At 41.9% G+C, this 20,594-nt stretch overlaps 1 protein-coding gene across 3 annotated transcripts in view; it reads right to left on the reverse strand.

The window, feature by feature from the left end:
• Nucleotides 1-20,594, reverse strand: part of MARCHF3 (membrane associated ring-CH-type finger 3) — a 77,263-nt gene that overhangs the window by 17,184 nt on the left and 39,485 nt on the right. Inside the window, exons 5-6 of one of the 3 annotated variants that reach the window (XM_032096127.1) lie at nt 9,303-9,512; nt 1,965-3,304 (exon numbers count right to left, since the gene is read on the reverse strand). In XM_032096127.1, coding sequence (XP_031952018.1) covers nt 3,287-3,304; nt 9,303-9,512 — 228 coding nt within the window. In that variant the 3' untranslated portion in view covers nt 1,965-3,286. Of the gene's footprint in view, nt 1-1,964; nt 5,708-9,302; nt 9,513-20,594 lie in introns of those variants that run through there. The other 2 variants (XM_032096125.1, XM_032096126.1) reach the window with 2 other exon arrangements.

Below are 20,594 nucleotides of genomic sequence, written 5' to 3' on the forward strand. Positions count from 1 at the left end.
GGTTTGAGCTGTGCAGCAAACCTGGGAACTGCATTCTTTGTTTATAGTGTTCATTATAAAAACCCCAGAGTAATCGAAATTGGTGCAGATTAGTTCATGGTGGTGTTGACAGAAGTTTCATGCTGAAAGTTGGGTTTTGCTTTGGATTTCCTTGTCCCTGATTCACATACCTACATCACATTTGCCCAAGCAGATAGCAAAATATGGACAGAGAAATTAACATGTAAATTCTGTTCAACAGATGCTAATTATTCATTTTCTTCTATAAATTATGTTGTTTCAAACACTGGTCTTAATTTTTTCCATGGAAGTCTGTCTTACCAGTGTGTCATTTTGACACTAATTTGAGGGTTTCTGGGTTGAAAATGATAGTTTTTATCTGTGAAACAGTGCCTTTTATATTCATACTGCACCGTAAGCAGTACCTGTATTTCAAGGTAAAAAAACGCCGCTGCTTTTACAGAAATGGCCACGTGATAACTATGAAGGATTTTTCTCCAGGCAAAGAAATCAAGTAGTTGATGGAGAATAAAAGCTCTTACAGGCCCTGTTCCAAAGTGGACAACTGGTAATAATTGGTGATTTTTAGAAAGGGAATAGAGGCTGTGTGTGATGGATGTGAATTCTTACTTAACCTTTCCTGGTATGTGATGGCTAACATCAAGGAAATGCTGGGTCACTTAATTATTTATAATATTCAACTAGCTCCATCACAGGATTATGGCAGAAGTTAGCTATTTTATCTCAGGTTTTGCTTGGTGTGCATTTATTGCTCAAGAGTCTTTTGCTGATTTCCTGGTTTCTTTTTAGTGGGTTTGCATAAATACAGGACTTCTGTGTGATAAAAACACAGTGTGATTAACCCTGAAGAAGTTAGATTTGGGGCAATCGATAAAGGAGGGCACATTTCAGCTTAAGCTGATTGAGTGATAGAATTTTCCTACCTTTAACTCTTGGATGTGAGTTTTCATAGCTATTCTGCACTTTCAGAACAAAAAAATATTATTATTGGCAAGCAAGTCTTCGTGCATAATAATAGAAGCTATGGAATGAAGCTGTGACGTTGGTTTCCCCTGCTACTGCAGCATCTTGTTTTTGAGGGTGGTGTGTTTGTTGTTGCTTCTGAGGGTATGTTGTCCATGGAATATCAACATTTATTCTCTCTTGAGACATTTTATTGGGAAAGCATTTGGTACACTTAGAATAAAGAAAATTCCCGTCAGTTCTGTAATGTTTCAACACCAAAGGGAGGGACAAATGTTTTGTAGCCTTGCCATAAACAGGTGTGGAGAGGCTGTCAGCAACAGATTTAAGACCTGAAAACTATTTAAGGACTGAGAGATGTAATCCTTGACTTTTGAAAAAGCTGTCTCCTGTAGAAATGCATATGAAATTAAATTTGAAGTGTGGAATAACACAGTGGGTTAGTGAGGTGTTGGGACAAGGTGTGTTTATTGTCTTTATTGGTCTGGACGAGGGGATTGAGGGCACCCTCAGTAAATTTGCAGACAACAACAAATTGGGCAGGAGTGTGGATCTGCTGTGGGGCAGGAGGGCTCTGCAGAGGGATCTGGACAGGCTGCATCCATGGGATGAGGCCAGTGGGGTGAGGTACAACCAGGGGAACTGCTGGGTCCTGCTACTGGGTCACAACAACCCCCTGCAGCTCCAGACAAGTTTTAAACTGAATATTAGGAAAAACTTCTTCACTGAAAGGGTGGTCAGGCATTGGAATGAGCTGGAATCCAGGGAATCATCATCCCTGGACATGTTCAAAAGCAAACCTGTGGATGTGGCACCCGGGGGCGTGGTTTGTGGTGAACATCAGTGGTGGTGCTGGGTCAGTGGTTGGACTCGATGATCATTTCCAGCCTTAACAACTCTGTGATTCTATGAGTTTGCGTTGTAGTTTTTAAAGATACTTTTGAATACCCAATATTTGGCAGTAAAGAGGCAATGCTCAGTTCTGCTTGCAAGGAAAATGCTTCTTTAATCAACCAATTAAATGAAGCGCCGGCTCACAAAAAGTAACAAGCAAAGACATTTAATTATTAACAGGTTTGTTTTTTCTTTTTTCAAAGGGAGAGCTTCTTTAGCTCTCTTAGTGCATGAGTCTGTCCCAATATCTATTCTCATACCTCTTTCTGATGGTGCCCATTGCATCAAAAGCCAGTTGCATATATTGGCTCCGGGTCCCTTTATGCAGAGTTGTCACTTTTGCCCTGTGTGACTTTGTATTGGTGCAAAGCTGGGTTTAATAAATGAAATGCAAATGGCATTGTGAGGTCTCAGTCTGGCAGAACTGTACAGCTGAGTAATGAAAAAAAAAACCCTGAACAATACCAAAAACTGAAGTATTTTTAATAACTGCTTCTGCTGTGACTTCCTTCCTGCTGAACAGAAAGCTGTGGTATTTCTAAATCTTCATGTAATGTGATAGGCAAGTCCTGCAGGGGAAAGACTATGTAAAAAAAAGTAAAACTTCCTCACTTTTTTTTGCATTGCACTCATCACACCGAATCTGAATGGGCTGCTTTCATCACTTGCAACTTAAAATAATGACTCAAATAGTGTTGAGTACTGTTCCTTCTGTATAACTCCTTATCTGAAAAAGGAATGTAAATGACAAGGTCAGCTGTATGAGAAGAAAGCATAAAGTTGCTAAGAGGGAAGTTGAGTGACATTTAAAAAAAATAAAAAAGTGGTCACTCATCCTTTCATTAATTATGTTCTTTAATTAATTTTGTTTTGTAAGGAGAGCATAACAAAGGTGTCATTATATTGTCAGGAGCTGTGCTCGCCGTGGCTTCTACTGTGGTTAGTTTTGTCTTTCACTTCTATTCAGACAGAAATGGGTATTGCTACTGTTGTGGAATACTTGCTGTAATGATCCAGTTTTTATGGAAGTTTGGGCTTGGTGTGGCAGCAACAGCGTCAACATGTGGAAGGAAAAAATCGACTCCCATCTGGCAGATTCTTCTGTCTGTAAAGCTTTAGAACAGAAGCGGGATTAAGGAGTAATGTCTCTCACCTCCCAGATCTTGTGTTTTAGGAAAAACGAGGAAAAATGTAAGTATGCTTTTTTTTCCATGTTTTTAATGCAATGATGTCCCACTGGATCTTTCCTGACACTTTTTTTCCTCAAGAAAATCCATGGGACACTACTGCTGCTGACTTCACCAGACAGTTCTGCTGTGCTGCTGCATCAAGCACAGAAACAGGATGAGTCGTGCATGTGCTAAACTGGACCATACTTGTTCCTTCTGTCTGCTTCAATATGCCTTCTTCAGATGAATGAAGCTGCCTTTGCACCAAAAAAAAAAAAAAAAAAAATTTGAAATAACACAGGTGAGCTGGGCCAAGTCACTGTGCTGATCTCTGTGCATAGACCTTGCAGCTTCGCTTGAATAAATGTTTCCCTGAATGTTGTGCCCTTTATTTAATTCCTTATCACCCTAATTTTTGGTTTTATGAAACAAACCCAACAGCAGTACTAAGAATAACAACTCTTTCTGGAGTATCTCCCAAAGAAGGAGAAGCAGTAACAGAGGTTGGAAGAAAGATTACCTAAAGTATGTGTGTAGGCATTAAAACACTGTCTGACAGCATCCTGACCCACCCAGATTTGCTTTACTTCTGGGCCCCTGGCCAGCAAATTTTTTCCTACCTAGAAACTCTGCTTAAGTGCATGTTCAGTCTTCCATCTAAATAGTTATTTACCTTTGGGAAGAGGTATAAAAAAAATAAATAAATAAGCACTACAGGTTTTAGGCTATCACAGATTTTGTGATATCCATCCCTTTGGAGCCTCGTATAATTTTCCCTGGAAGAGAAGCAGTTATTCACAGCCACACATGACCAACCCCAGCCTTGTTGTCAGACTGATGAGTGCAGATCTGCAGGTTCATGATTTTCTTACACACCTTGGCTTGTTGTGTAAGCAGCTTTCTGTTGGAATGAGGCTGTTATTGCTTTATATCCCCATGATTCTCCTATCCCCATGACTGGCAGTTACAAAGAACATTGTTAAATAACATGCTCACAGCTAGACTGGTCCACAGACAGAATAAAGAAACTTAACAGATTTGGCTTTGTGTACTAAGCTTATTTTCCCCGCACAGAGCACACACAAAACATCAAATAACTTCTTGTCTGATGGTAAATACCCATAATACCTTCAACTTTATGAGTAACAAATTATTAGCCTTCCTGCTATGTCTTCCTTTTGATTTTCAGTTCCTGCAGGGTTTGGAAAACAAAGCACCTAGTGGTATTGCCGTCCAAGCACATTTCTAAGAAATTCATCTGTTCAGAGGGGCTTTGTATCAATTTCTCATTCTGGCAGCATTTGGTAATGAGATTTTGTGTAGTTATTTTAAGTAAGTCTGTCTACATAAGTGCATCTCTTCTGGGAGTGAAGAATTGCTGAATGATTTGGGCATAAAACCAAGGGGAAGTAGATAAAGTCACCCAGGAATAAGGTCTGGTTTCTACACTCCAAATTCAATTTGGTCACCATAGAGGGCTGTGTGTCAAATATTTTAAAAGGTGCTTCAGTGCAACCATGAGAGGTCAGGGTTTGCACAAGCTCTGCCAAATCCTACCTGTCAAGCTGGAGTTTCTGCTGCTCTAAGATAATGCTGTTCTTCATGCAAGATGAGTCCCTGCTTCCTAAAACTTACCTGATGATCTCATTCATTATGTATGCAGAGCTTTCCCTATACAAAAGTAAGCTGTGGAGTTAAATTCAGCTTGGTGTAAGTGCAGGGTAAATTGGCTAAGTTTGAATTCACACCAGCAGAATGTGCACTTCAGTGGAGAATGTGGTGCCTAATTTGTTGCTTCTGCATGGAAAAGTTTATTTTTTTTTTTCCTGAGTGCTATGTACTGTAATACTTTTGATAGGAAGATTATTGCAATTTGTCTAATTTTTCTCTTGCGCATGCTCAATTCATAACTGAAGAATCTTCCTCTCAGACCTTCCCTGCCAAATAGGAAATGGGTAAGATAATTTCCTAATCACTTTGTAGCATTTAAATAATGTGCCAATTTGTAGAACTCATTGCGCACATATTTTAATAATGAAAACATTGGTATAATGGACCTGCAGATAAAATCAAATGAGGAAATTCCATTGCTGTGCCTTAGGAAGCAGAAAGAAGTACTGGTTGCTGTCCAGCTGCCTAAAGAACTAGTACTGTAGGAACAAGAAATCATAAAAACAAAGCACTTTTTAAACCTGTTTTGCATTGTTAATTACCATAGTTTAATACTTTAAACAATAAAAAAATTTGCATCGCTTGATGATGCAACAATTAACATATTTGCAGAATCCATAGGGTCCCTGCTAACTAAACACATTTGGCAGCTTAGCAAATGTCACAAATGACTGCAGCACCCATGACTTGAACTCGAGCAGTGATTTATCCCTCTGCAGTCAGTCTGTAAATTCAAATAGCACGTTCCTGGGCACTGGATGCTGCCTGACCCCAGCAAGTCTGAGAAAAAACATCTTTAGTGCACGGCTCCTGCTCAGATCTGCCCCAAATCAAACAACTGTCTCCTTTGAGCTCCTTTTGAGGGGCTGCAGGCCCAGCAGGGACTGCTGGGTGGAGGGGACGTTGGCAGACTTTGGGATGAGGAGCATCACCCGCTGATTGTTCCGACGCCACTCGTTGTACAGCCGACAGTGGTACCTGAACGACACCTGGGGACAGAAGGTACACTGCCTTCAGTCACTGTGATCCTGCAAGGAGTCAGCTGGGGCTCAAAATACCTTCCAGTGGGACAAAACGGGCAAAAAGTGGTGAAAAGAGAGACCTGCCATGTGGATGGCTCGTGCCCCGAGGTGCCACAGCAGAGGAGAAAAGCAGCCTGTACCTAATTTACCTCTCATTCCCCTTTTTCACAACCTGAAAAATCAGACCTCCTGCCTCTGCCCTCCCAAGAGCTGTTGGCACACATGGAATGAGAATTTGGGATATACTCTCTTGCTTCAGGTTGCTAGGTTGACAAACAGTGTACTTGTTTGGATGGTGGAGGCTTGCAGGCAGCTGAAGACAGGGCTGTGTGTTCTACCTTGTAAAACTTTACTGTTGAATGCATCAAAGTTGGGATTGCACGGAGGCAATGAGCTGACAGTGTGTGTGTCTCAATTTAGATTGTCTCTGAATTTTTTTTAAATTTATTTTGTTTTGTATTTTAGGTTTTTTGGGGTTTTTGGGGGGGTCTGGGGGGCTGTTTGGTTTTTTGGTTGGTTTTTGGGGGCTTTCTTGTTTGTTTGTTTTGTTCTTTTTAGCAGGTAATTTCAACCTTATTGTGGAAGAGAAATGTGTGACTGCTGTGGAGATGCAAGATAGCTCGGCCCCATGTTTTCAAAAAAGTAGTTTGCTACTTGTTTTAGTGGCAACCAAGTGTTGTGGGAGTTGTAGCTGTGTAAGAGGGTGTATATGTGCAGTTCCAAAAAAAACCCAAACAAAAACCCAACAAAAATCAACAACAAACTGTGAATTTTGAGGGAAATGTGCCACATGATGATTATTGTGTTCTTGAACTATGGGCAGGAGTTGACCCACGCACTGTGTCCTTTCCTTATTGCAAAAGGGCTGCTTTTAATGGATTAAATTTACCTTTCAATAATGCCCTACCAGGGCTAAAAAACCTCTTTTTTTTTTTTTTTTTTTAGATCTTTTTACAGCTGTCTGAGGGAAACCTATAAAGCTTTGGTTTACTAAGCGGTTTTGCAAAGATTTCAGACTGATCTTCAGACTGATTCCCTCAACTTTCAACCTCTATTCCTAAAGCATCCTGCATCTTCTGTTTCTGTGGAGCATTGTGTCTGAAGGAATATGAGAAATCTCAAAAGACACTGGAGGAGCAGCAGAATCACTTGGTGTAGTGAGGAGGTTAAAAAAACACCCCAACATCTGCAAGGGTGGGTGCCCTGTGGAATGCAATGACAGCTTCAGGAGAGCGAGCTGGAGTTCAGGTTGAGTTTTCAAACAGCAGAACATGAAGTTCTTTGAGTAACAGCTGCTTTGTTAAACCAGGCATGTATACAACACAAGAGAAAGCAGGTGTGGCCCTGAATTCTTTGTTTAAATGCCAATCCCCTTTTTTGTGTCTGGAGCTTTCTTCTTGGGAGGACCAGGCACCTCTTTTGGTGTGTGTAAAAAATACAGAGTAAAAACCAACAGTGTTTTATGGATCACTTCTCTGTTTTAGAGGGAGGGAAAAAACAGCTTCTGGGATGCTAAAAATAACATCCCTCCTGTTCACTGCTCACTGGGATAACTGTGCTGTGTAAATAATCTGTATGCCAGCTTCTGCCTCCAGAGAAGGGAAGCTGATTTATTGGAAGTAAAATGAAGTTTTTAGTTCTCTTAATTTTCGCAGGACCTAAAGGAGTATTGTATCACTGTGTATGTAATGTACCCTGCAGCACCCAACCTATTCCCTGCACAGCCACAGCCATGTAACAGGATTCTCCCACTTCCAAAAGAGACAAGGAATATGCTGCTGAAGAATTTGATGGAATTAACTCGTCTGTGTGTGGGACCATTCCTTCCTGCATGACAAGGGGAGCCTGGAGCCCTCCCCAAGGCAAAACCAGTCTGGGGCTTTCCTACATCACTGAAGGGAGGGTTATTTTGCCTCCCAGCTTCAATAGTTTTGTGATTCAGTCCCCTAAAGGCCTTCCTTGGCCTATCCATCTCCTACTGCCCCGAATAATAAGTTAGAGTAGAATCACAGCTGTCCACAACTGAGTGGGCATCAAAGATCCTGAATTTTGATTAAAACAAGCAAGGTGTGCATTTAGATCAGGCTCACTGTCACTGTCATGTTCTCCAAGAGCCAGTAGCACATTTCTCTGTGTACTTTTGAAGGGGTAAAATTTATAAAGTGAATAGAAGGCATTTTTGCCTCTTACTCTGCAAATCCAATACCCAGGGATAGGGGCCAAAACTGAGATGTTGCAGTGGTTTTAATAAGCAAGGTTGGATAAGTCCATTTGTCATAGCTAATTAAATCCAACAAAAAAAAAAAAAGCCTTTTACAACTTCCAACAATTTTGGTGATGGTGAAGTCTTCTGTGGGTAGACAGGGTTTCACTGTCACAAATGTGTGAATGAGACGTTCCCTTTCGTAGCTTTCTTGGAGATACTTGTGAGGAAGTGTGGGATTTTTGTGTTCCCCCCACACCCCCTTTTCCTCATCTCTCAGTGCAGGGGGTTTCTTGCTGTGGGCTAGATCTACTAATGCAGATTTTTAAAGGTGCCAGCTCCTCAGTAGCTTACACAGATCCAAATCTGCTGGAATGGGTCTGTGTTACGGTATTGCCACAGCCAGTGAGGGCCAGAGCTGTGTGCTGGCCCTGTGGGATGTGGCCATGCCAGCACCATGGGCAGGATGGGCTTTTCCTGCCCCAGCAACACAGCCTGGCACCACCACAGGAGCACTGCTGCGAGTGCACCCCCTCTGCACCCACCCTGCTCTTCTTCCCCTTCCCACACCACACGCAGAGCTGTGAAATGTCAAACAAAGCAGGAACTTGGGGTTTTCAGTGAACTGCTAGGCCATGGCTTGATAAACACCCATTCTGGCAGCTGTCCCCTATTTTCCCCTCGTTTCTGCTGGGCCAACATCCTGTCAAGGCGCTAGGGCCAGAAAATCATCTCAGTTTAACAACTTGACACAGAAGAAGGATGGAATGGCATGCAGGTGGCTCATGCTGGGATGCAGGATGCAATTTAACCTGCACTGCAAAAGCAGCTCTGTTTTTACAGAGCTGGGCACATGCGTGTTCTGCTGCAGACCTCCCCCAGCGCCACGAACTAGAGGAAAGGCACAGGAAGCACCCACATCCTGTACTTTTGAATTGTAAAATTGGCAAGATGTTGCATTAGAATAAAATCTGAATCCTCTGTGGCAGCCAAGTTGTTCACCTAAATCTTTTTTTCTTGTATGCTGTGCCTTCACCCTTTGCACATCATATTTGATGAAACTCCCTCCTGTAGCATCTGCCTTGAACTCCTCCATGCTACTTCCCTGTCTCCCTCTTGCTGTCCCCACTGGTGTTTGGGATTTGAGAATCCTTACCCTGAAGCAAACTTTCTGGTGTTCCAGGGAACTGGAATGGTGTGGAAACAAGAGGTCTTTTGCAGATGCAGCTCACACTTACCAGCACAGGAGGCAAAGACAAGCAACGCCCCGTGCAATGGTCTAGAGCACTCTGTGTGTTTAATTTTCCCGTTTGCTCTTTCCCTTATTCCTGTTAGTTAAATAAAATCCCCAATACTTACTAGGGTCCAAAAGAGGTAAATAGTGAAGAGTGCCACAGTGAGTGCAATGAGGCCGACAGCTTCTAGCCTACTACTAAAGTGCAGGTGGTCCACGGCTCCTCGCAGGCACAGCCAGCCGGAGACAGTCGCCAGCGGGGTGATGAACAAAAAGCACACCATGTCCCCAAAGAGAGTCCTCTTCTCGTGCTGGGGGCCCGGGTTCCTCAGCCACTGCAGGCAGAACACAGACAAAGCAAGTGTCAGCACAGGGAGGATGTTCTTTTGTCGTTTGCAAAGCACAGACCCACCCCTTTGAGGACTGAACATGGACCACACGCAGGATGTGGCTGTGGATGTCCCTGGTGATGACTAAAGGTTTTTAGCTTTTTCATGCTAAATTGTAGATTTTTAATATACAGCTGTATGGTTTCTAGTACTTTGCCTGGACTCTCTCACATTTCAGAATAATAAGCTAACCCTTTGTAACAGGTTCTTCATATTCTGTTTAGTTGTACCCTCAAGGAGACAGCTTCTAACAAGGATACCTTGTTTTTCACCAGAATCTGAGAGATGTAAAAAGGTATAGGGCAAGCAACCCCCTGGACCAACTCCAAGGGACAGACCCTGGGGCAACTGGTCTCTAACTGGATGTACCTGCTAGATATACTCATTAATTTACCTTATAAAAATTGTAGACATCCTGTATCAGGCATGTGCATACCTACACTTTGTGCACCTGAAAGCGTCCATTAAAGAGCTGCTTTTTACTTTACCACACTTAACACTGTTTGCAGGGATTTTCCTTTGTTTTTAGGCAACACTGGAGACCTGACTTTCTCCCCCTTGCTTCCTGCTGGTGTCCACCTCTCTCTGTACCCACCACATCATTTGTTCAGCTGTGGTAAGGGCTGCCTTGAGAATGGGATGTGTTTAGTGTAGTGCAGCTCCTGGCATTTGCCTGCTGGCTTCTTTGAAAAACTCCCTCCTTAATGTGCAGCGTGCAGAAAATGTTTTAACATTTTGCATGCTATTTTAGGATTTTTGCTTTACATTCAGCTCGTAATATTCGCAAAGCCATTTTCAACTTGTTTGCAGATACCCACATTTAAGCAGAGTTCGAGGCACACAAGGTTATTTTTATTAAGAGGATATTAATCCTGTGAAACAGAGTGCCTGAAAGTCAGCTGCTGAAGCAAAGGTTAAGATTGAACAGCTATCAAGCCCACACGCCCACATTTCTATAAACAGGATTTGAGAGAGCAGAGGTGAAAGAAGTTCCTACAACAGTACATTGAGGCCTTTTAATTAAAATAAAACCAAAACCTCGTCACACAAGTCAATATTTGAACAGGAAAACTACTAAGCCCTGTAATTTTTGCCAACATGAGCTGTAGGGTTTGGTCAAACCTGCTCTGCAGCATCCTTTTATGGGTTTTTGGGGCCAGCAGAACCAGATGAGGCTCGTGCATCCTTAAACTCTTTGGTCGTCTTGTTTCTCCAAGCATGTTAAATGTGGCAGTAGAAGTCCTGTCCCTTTAGCTCCAGAAACTGAGGCTGAGGAGGCAATTTCATCTCTTCACGGCTTAGTGCCCTAATTTCTAGCCACCTTCTTGGGTTTTGTTTGGTTTTGGGTTGTTGTTTTTTTCGGTTGGTTGGTTGTTTTTTGGGTTTGGTTTGGGTTTTTCTGTTCCTCCCTGTTACAGTGCTGCAGCACTGACTTGAAGGAGCAGCAGGACTCAGGAGTTTTGTCGAGGACAGTGTGCCAGGTAAGGAATATTTCTCATCTAGGTATCCCACTCCTCTATTATTTTCAACCTCTGCTTCATCTTTTCCCAATTTACCCACACCATGAAAACAAATGCTGCACTTATCTCTCCATGTTTGTGAAAAACAGTCAAGAAATTGAGTGCAGCCAGGAACTACTCTGGCACTAGCAGAAAAGACACAAATCAGTAGACAAGTTTGCTTCAGCCTCACCATCTCTCAGGTGGAAATAATAAATAATCTACTTTCTTTTTTCCATGAGGCTTAACTGCAACAGAATGACTCAGGAGCCAAAGATCCATCCTCATGTACAACTCAGGAATTTAGAACACGAAAAATATGTTCATAAATGTTTTTTTGAAGGATGTAGGCTTTTAACTTGCTTGAATACTTCTGAAATGCTAAGGAAGTGCAAAGTGCTTTAAACTAGCTATGTATTACTGTAAGTAAGAAGTTGTAAGGGAAGGTGCCAGTTAAAGAGGGGGGTTCAGTACTGACTTTTTCCTTTCCTTAACCAGGAAAGATAATAACCAGCTGTGGAGAGTTCACTCCAACAAGCAGCTAAGCCCCCACACAGCCATTTCCTCACCCCTCCACCCCATCAGTATGAGGGGGAGAACAGCAAGGGGCTGCAAGCAGTTTTCCTCAGCAGAACTTGTGGAAAATGAGGAGACATACAACTACATTTGAGCATCTCTTTATTTTACTGTAGCTTTAAAGAAAGTGCTGAGAAGTGAGTGAAAGTCTCACACTACTTTCCTTGGAGCTTTCAATCCATTTACTTAAAAACACCCCCAAGGGTTTATGCACAGCCATTCTGGGTTATATCTGTTTGCTTCTGAACAGGTCTGATTCCAACCTTCCCCTTGTTCCATTTCCACGAGTCCCTGCAATGTGAAACCACCAAGAAAATGAGAGGAACTGAAAGCACCTGAGAGTAGAGATTGTGCTTTTAAGGGTTTTAAAGACTTTGCAAAAAGATTTTGTGGAAAGCACTTGTTTGGAAGGTGACCTGGAAGAGAAATGCCGAGCACTTGTATGCTTCTCCTTGACCCCAACAGGAATTGCAGGTGTTCACCACTTTCCCAGGACAGACTTCAAAATTTTGGCACCCATGCAGCTCAGGGAGGGCAAGAAATGGTTCCTAGTTCTGAGCAAGGAGGAAGAAGACCAGGAGTGCAGGGGAGGCAGCATACCTGTCAAGGCATGTGTTATTATCCCCACATTACAATTGTCACTGGACACAGTGCAGTGCACCTGAATTAACACCGCATTTTTCTGTGTGCCATCAAACTTGATTGAAAGTTTGAGCAGATTAAAATGGTGTGAAACTGCTTCACAGGCTGATGGCTCCCTGCTCCTTATGCCTTGTGGCACATGAACAAAGAGTCAAATCCTAGCAATTCAAATATTAGATGAGGCTGTGACAGGTAAGAGTAGTATTAAATAATAAATAAAGCCATCACCAATCTACAGTCTAACCTCAAAAAGCCAGAAAGATTTCATCAGCAAGCTCTGAAGTATAAGTCAAAAGCAAAGATTAAGCAATTTCAGTGGTTGTACAGGTTTCAGTCACAGCACTTATTTTTCTCCTGAAGTAGTGCACACCTGCCTAAATCTGCATCTGTTTCTAGGTTTCAGTCATTTGTTTTGGGAATGGAATGGGCACTGTCAAGTTAACTTTACAGCTAAAAAGCCAAGTCAACTAATCCTTTTGTACAACTCATAGCCACACAGGGATCCTAACAAAGCCCTGAGCTAATTAATTACTGTGGCAGTATGGTATGGACTACCCTGCTGGCCAAGAACGAGATGTAAGGCCAGATGAAGCTGTCAGATCTGCACTGTGAAACTCTGAAATCTGACCCATTAAAATGTGTCAATGTGCCCAATTATTTCTGCAATAAATGGAGACTCTCAGAGTGATAATTTCCATTTGGGGGAGGGAGAAAGAAAAAAAAGAGGTTATAAAAAGTGTCGTGTTTAAAGTAAAATGCTGGCCTGCCTGGTATTTTGTGAAGTACAATCTTAAAGTGATCAGCATTCCCTGTTCCTGATCCACAGGTAGAGAGCTGGAGTAACAAGACATGAAACGAGTTCAGCAATGGCAGAAAAAATGAATTCAAGAACTTTAAGCGCAGCACCTGATGCAAAACCCAGTCTTACTGGGACAAGCAAAGAGACCATTTGAGAATACAGCACCTCAGAGGGATGGGGGTCCACATTTATCTCAGCAAAGTCATTCCCTAAATTCATCTTGGGGAAAGCCAGATGGGAGAACTGAAGGGGGACATCAGTGAATTAAAAGTGCTACTTAAGCTGAGGGACAAGGCTGCCTTAAGAAAAAATGGATAATAGTTGTCCACAAATAAATTTAGGATGAGAATCAGAAAAAAAGTCCCCATCCTTCAGAGGATCCAGCTCTGGAACAGCCTCCCAAGAAGGGCAGGTTACGCCAAAACCCTAAAAGCTGACACAGTTTTGAGAAGGACCTTGCTTACATTCTGAGAGAGATTTTTTGATGTACCACATTCGACTTGACAAAACACTGTGAGCACACCTGGGGCTCCTTCACCCCACACACGTAACACACAGAGAAAGATTTGCTGCAGTCACTTCACAAGGCAGAGCTGAAATTGGAGAAGGAAATCATTGGAACAAGCAGCAGCCAGGTACCAGAACACCCTGGAGAGGCTCAGACTCTGAATTTATCTGTCCTAACCTAAATGAGCTGCCAGCAGAACACTGCTGTAAAACACCTCCACGATTCTGAGCTGTCTCACCACTGCCAAAGGCCAAATCCTGGAAGTGCTCATCTCCACAGGTCTAACTTCAATTAGATGACTCACAAATGTAAAAGTAAAGTGTGTGCACAGTGGTTTTCCTGACCAGATCCCAAGGCTACAATCTGTTTCTGCTGGAGAGCACCCTCTAGTTCTGTACATTTTTCTTGGAGAAATGATTTTAAACATTGCTGGAGTTACACCACGAAGCGGGGGGGAGAGGACAGGAAGGAATTATCTCCCCTAAATGCATTTTCCTTTGAGCTAAAAATAGCTCACTGCACATCAAAACTTATCAGTTCATTTTGTCGTTTTCACGCTGATGGCTCAGCAGGGAGTCCTGGTGGAAGCAGGCTGTACACAAGCTGAAGTGCTGGAAATTACTGTGGTTTCTGGTTTCGTGCCAGCAGCGACCAGTGGGAGCATTTTGCTTTGGGCTTTAAGCACAGAAAGCCTGATATTGCCTGGGTTTTTTAGAATGTTTCTCTGGAATGAAGAACATTTTTGAGGACCAGGAGCAGCGTTTATTGCCCCTCCCCAAAAAAATTGCATCTGAACCAATTTTTTTCCTGACCCTATTTTTACTCGGAATGTCCATTTTAATGTTTTTCAGTGAAACGTTTTGAAACTTGGCTTAATGATGTGTAACTCAAAACCAAAATTTCCCAGACTAGAATGGAATGTATGCTTGTTTTCAGTGCTGTGAAACATTTTGGGTGTCTTGAAACTTTCCTGGATTAATGTTTTGCCAAGGAAAACAAACATTTGACAGTTACCTTTTGGCTGAAAAAAATATTTATGCTCCAGTTCTTGGGTTTCCTCCTTATATCAAACATTCAGTTGCTGGCACAGTGATATTGTCTTTAGTAGATGATTTTAGAAAGGCCATGGTGACAGCTCACAGAGATGTTTCTTTGCTCTCAAAGACAGAGGCCTGTGTATTTGAGAGTTGGAATCAAAATTATTTCATCTCTATAATGTTATTGTGCCAATATTGTGGCCTCTTTGTAAATGATTCTGCTCTTTCTTAAGTTTAACCCCTATTTTAACTCAAATTCCAGGGAATATTTTAATTGTGGATGTCTCTACGAACCAAGGCTTCTTTTTGAAATAGCAAAGGAATTTTGCTACATTTGCATGTTTCTGAAAGGGGAAGAATTACGTTTTCCATTGTAAGGATGGTGCATGATAAAACTTTGAAGTTTTGCTCTGTTTTGTTTTCTAGAAAGGATAAACCACAGCACAGACAGCTGGTGTTTTGCCCCATGACAAACAACACTGGCAAACTGGTGACAGGGGATGGGGAGAAGGCTGAGGCACCCAACAGCTTTTTTGCCTCAGTCTCCAATGGCAGCCTCTCCTCCCACCCTCCCGAGGGGATGGAGAGCAGGGTGGGCACTGGGGGAAAGGAAAGATCCTGTTCAGGGCCAGCTGAGGAACCTGGACGGGCACAGGTCTGGGGGACCTGCAGGGATGCACCCCAGAGTCCTGAGGGAATTGGCTGGTGGAGTTGCCAAGCCACTCTCTGTGACACTGGAAAAGTGCTGGCAGTCAGTGAGATCCCAGGTGAGTGGAAGAAGGGGAATATTGCCCCTACCTTCAAAACACATGGAAAGGAAGACCCTGGGAACACCCACCTGTCAGCCTTGCCTCTGTGCCTGGGGAGCTCGTGGGACAGACCCTCTGGAAGCTCTGCTGAGGCTCACAGAGCACAGGGACGTGGCTGGGGACGGCCAGCACAGCCTCACCAGGGACAAGTCCTGCCTGACCAACCCAGTGGCATTCTCTGATGGGATGACCACACCAGTGGACAAGGGAAGGAATATGGGCATCACTTACCTGGGCTTCTGCAAAGCCTTTGACAGAACAACCTTCTGTCTGAACTGGGGAGAGATGGATTTGAGGGATGGACTGTTGGAAGTGTTCCAGGCCAGGTTGGATGGGGCTTGGAGCAGCCAGGGATAGGGGAAGGTGTCCCTGCCCATGACAGGGGTGGCACTGGATGAGATTTAAGGTCCCTTCCAGCCCAAACCATCCTCTGATTCTGATACACAAAGCTCCACCAAGCAGCAATCATATAGTGGTCCAGGGATGTGGTGTCCAGTTTCTGGATTACACACACTCAGCTTCTAAAACAGGATTAGCAATTATCTGCTAGTGAAAACAAATAGCAGAGCTTGCTCAGAGGCACTCTAAAAATCTATGAAAGTTCTTGCCGGTCCAATTACATAATACTATAATTTTTTACCATTAGTCTGGCTCACTGCTGTTCGGTTTTCCTACTAGCCACTTAATATTTTTGGAGATGCTTGTGTCAGTTAGAAGATTTCAGGATGTGTCAAGAAAAAAAGATTTTGTGGAATTGTGGGAAAAGCTCTGTTTCTTTCTATCTGTGTATTTTTCCAATGCTCTCATTCTGTTTTGGGTGACTGTCTTCCCAGTTAGGCAGACAAATATATGCTTTCAAGAAAACCAACAAAAATCACATTTTGCATTTTGAAACAAAAGGAAAGCAGAGATTCACTGTTGATAACACATACTTCCACACACTGTAAATGTCCTGATCTGTAAGCTCAAATATATGGGAATGAAGGACATGATAGATAATAAATGCTTGATAGGTCTACAAAAAGACAAGTGCAATAAATCGTAGCACTTCTATTTTTTTATCTTTGAAAACTGCAATCACCTTCCCCCACCTTGCTCATTCTTGAAGTATCTCTGATTGTTCATTTATTTGTCCTGGAAAATTTCCTCGAGTATTTTTGCCCTTGATTGTTATAAATTTAGGAATGAGCAGTTACAGATGTGATGGTTTGAATTAGTCTGTTCTCTGATAAGTAATTTTTTTTTTTTTTTTTTAATGGGGAGTGGGTTGCTCTTGTTTGCACTCCTGCTGTCAGTACTAGAAGAAAGATTTGTGCACAGTAGCAAATCCTTGTTGCAAGGAACATAAAACAACTACTTAATTTCTCTTTAAAGGAGAAAGAACATTCTGGTTTGGTCTCTGGTTTTCACTCCATTAGGAATAAATAGATCAAAAAAAAATGCATCTTGGAGAGTTTATGGTTTTAAAACTGTGCTGGGGAGTTTATTACTTTTTTTTTTAGTACTTTTTTAAACTCAGACATACTTCTGCTGGAAATATACATGGTTACTTCAAATTCTCCCTGTGTCTTGGTCTCAGGGGGATTATTTTCAGAGCTGAAGACAACTAGGTACAAAATGTGTCTCCGTCACCTTGCCCTTTTAGGGACAAGAAAGGAAGGAGGATGGACACACCTTAATTATCTGCTCCCAGCCCTAATATGCTGTACGGACAGCTGAATTTCCTCCAAACTTTGATTTATGAAAGTTTTCCCAGTTGGTTACTATGCCGAGGAACCATTTATTTTCCTTCTGGCTTGAGGCATCATCCTTTTATAAACTACCTGCAGCAAATCTGGTGTCTCTTCATTACAGTAATTTAATGCTAATGACTTGCTTCACTGAACAGTGGAGAGGAAAAATAAGTAAAAATAATCCCAGCAGATAAAAACATTGTGACTTGAAGTCTTGCAAAGGGAATAAATTCATATTTCAATGTAAGGCTTGGGGAAGTTTTAATTTATAATGTAAGCTCATCTTAACTACTTCATGCATAGGTGTACATTTTAGAGGGGTTTTAAATTTATTTTACCTTACTGATAGAAGCTTTATAGACAGCAACACAGTGGGAAAAACTGAAGTTAATTTCAGCCCAATATTGCTGTGATTATCCTGACTTTATTTTTTCTCCTAGTCATGCTGTTTTGTTTATGGGCTTTGTATTGTTAATTAAGTATTAAAAAATAAAATTCTATTTGTTTGCAAAAAAATCAAACCAAAAAAACAGAAAAACAAAAAACCAACAGGTACCAAATCCTGGTTGTTTCAAGACAGGTAAGTAACTTACAAGCAATACAAGCCTGACTTACACGGTCACATAATACTCTTATACCATTTTTATGCCTTAGCTGGTTGTTCCCTAACATTTTATTGCAAATAAATATATTTGTACTGCCACGTTTTGTGCCTGCTTCTGTACTGAGCCAAGTGGAAGCAACACAGGCACAATATGGATATTGAAATGGAGATGATATATAACACTTACATAAAGCTTGACTAATCTTTATGCTGAAACATAGAAAAAGCAGCTACGTGGATAATACCACACATTCCTGGTGCAGATTTCTTCCTGTGGATTGGAAGCAGTTTTATACAAGCTGCATTAAAAAAGCAGCTTGTATAAAACTGGAAGGTCCATAAAAGTCAGTAATGGACTTACTTCAGTTTGAGATTTTACTGAGCTGGTTTTGAGGTCCTTGGCTGGCTTGTCACAAGGAATATCAAATCTATGCATATCAACCACCATATTATAGGTTTCTCTTTCCTTTGGCACAGAGTGGAAGGGGTGGGTTCAGACCCTGGCTCCTTGAACTGAATTTTGCAGTACTGTGAGTGCTGAAGGAGGGGTTTAATCACCACCATAGTGCCTGATTCACGTTCCCAGTGTGGAAACACAGTTCTGGGGAGAATAATACGAGTTTAAAAAAAGAAACCAGGAAGCTTCACACATTTATTGTTGAGAGGATGGATCTGCCTGATAGACTGCGCTACCATTGCCTGCTGCTCTGGTTGGGTTTTGGGCATCAAACAGCCAGCACATTGCACATTTCTGGGGAGAAGATTCTCCTTTAGACAAAAATATACAACCTGTGGCAGAGACAAAGGAGAAGCACAGAAACTCCTCTGCTGCTTCCATAATGATGGAGACAGGGAGGAGGGAATATGGCTGAACCATCAGCCATGACACTGATTCCATTTCAAGCTCACTGTTGCTGCAGCCTCTCCTTCTAACAGCAGGAATAAATTCACATATGACATTTATAGATAATACAAGTAAAGTATCTCAATTTGTTTGCATTGAAACAGATTTATTCCAGGCCCATGTCTAAGCCACCAGGAAGCAGTGATCAATCCAGTGAAGGGATGAAGAGAACGCATAATAGCATGCTGTTTTCTTTTCTTTGTTTTAGGGGGGGGGGGGCTTTAAGAAAGAGTATAATATGACTTGGAATAGTCAAAAACACCTTTTTTTTTCTTTCCTGGTGGAAGATCTCGGAGAAAAGATCAATATGATGACTGATTGCTTTGAGCATTTCTTCACTACCTGTCACTGACCCCTGAATGGGATGTATTCTCTCTGTGAGATAGGGCCTGTTGAGGAGTTACTGGATAGCTTTGTAGAATCCGTGCTCTATAAATCACTTTATGAGTACAATAGTCCCTCTTGACCTAGTAAATGCATTGGTAAGGCTCACCATTCACCTCCAGTGAAAGGAGGACCATTTACTCTTTCCATTGTCTAGGTCAGGGGAAACTTTGGAGAAATAATTATCTCATTAAATGAAGAGAACTTAGACACCCCACTCCAAACCTACACACACTGTGGTATTAAAAGCAGATGGCCACTTTGGCTTGTCACTTGCCAAATATTACAGCAAGGTTTTTGTGAGAAATGCAAAAAACCCACTGCACCTGATAAACCTCCGTGCCTGTCCTCGCACTCAAGGTAACACAGAGAGACAGGCATGAAAGTGCTTTTAGGACACAGAGGATGAGGGAATCTGGCAACTTGGCACCTGCTTTAGTCCTGCTTTGGGAACTCTCAGATTTGCTGCAATTATTTGTGTGGGGAGGTCTTTGCATTTCAAAGCACCGTGTATTAAATAAGTAGAAACTTTCAGGACAAACTTGACTTACACTGACAGAAATCAAGAAGTTTGATTATCTTCCTGCTTAATTTCCCCCTGGCATACAGCTCACTTTAGTTACTCTTTGTCTCTGCTGCTCTCAACTTTAGAAGTACATCTTCAGTTCCCTTCTAAACAGTAAACATATCCTTTTTAAAAGGATTGGGGGGTTTTATGATCTTTCCTGCAACTGCATCAAGCTGTTGATTTCTGCACTAAAATACTGTGGGTGTAAGTAGCTGAGAAGGCAGAAAATATTGAGCAGTAAAGATAAAAAACATTTTACTATGTTTCAGAAATGTTCTTGTTCATAGTTTTCATTTGTCCTCAGCTGAGAAATAAATGACAGGTTTACCATTATTACTCTAAATATCATTGTTGTTGTTTCTACTATTTATTACTGCTTTTGCCAAAAAAGAAGCCTCACTTCATCAGGGAACAATCAAACAACCACAGTGCTCCAACCTGTGTAGGGTCAGCTTTGCTTTCAGCTCCTTCCATCATCATTTTTAATACTGTAACTCCTTCCACCAGTTTTGACACAGTTTACAGGAACAACTAAGATGCACAGGAAAGACATTTTGTCCTGAACCCAAGCTCTGCATGTAGGTGCCTCTGTCACCAGCTGGTACAAAATGATGCTTCTCCTTCATGTTGTCAAGTGTTATTTGTATTTCACTTTTAATTCCAAAAGAAACTCTAACTTTGCTTCATCTTTTTCCAAAATATAATGAAGGAGAAAAAAGGTCATTAACAGTGTCAAGAGGCTGAACTTTCTTCGGTTTCTTTTCTTTTCCTGAGGGCCAAACATACCCTAAAACCCGGAAAACTTAATGAAGCTGCTATCTATAGTTGGCAAAAACTGAATTTTCATTGATAAGGGAAGAACAATTTTCCAATTCAATGTTGAGTCTGGCACATAGGCAAGAAGAGGCCAAAAGGTCACTCACAAAATGTCTAAACATGCCAGATACTGAACAAGAACAATTCCT

This window comes from Corvus moneduloides, chromosome Z, assembly GCF_009650955.1.
Source record: "Corvus moneduloides isolate bCorMon1 chromosome Z, bCorMon1.pri, whole genome shotgun sequence".
In the NCBI taxonomy this organism is placed as follows: domain Eukaryota; kingdom Metazoa; phylum Chordata; class Aves; order Passeriformes; family Corvidae; genus Corvus; species Corvus moneduloides.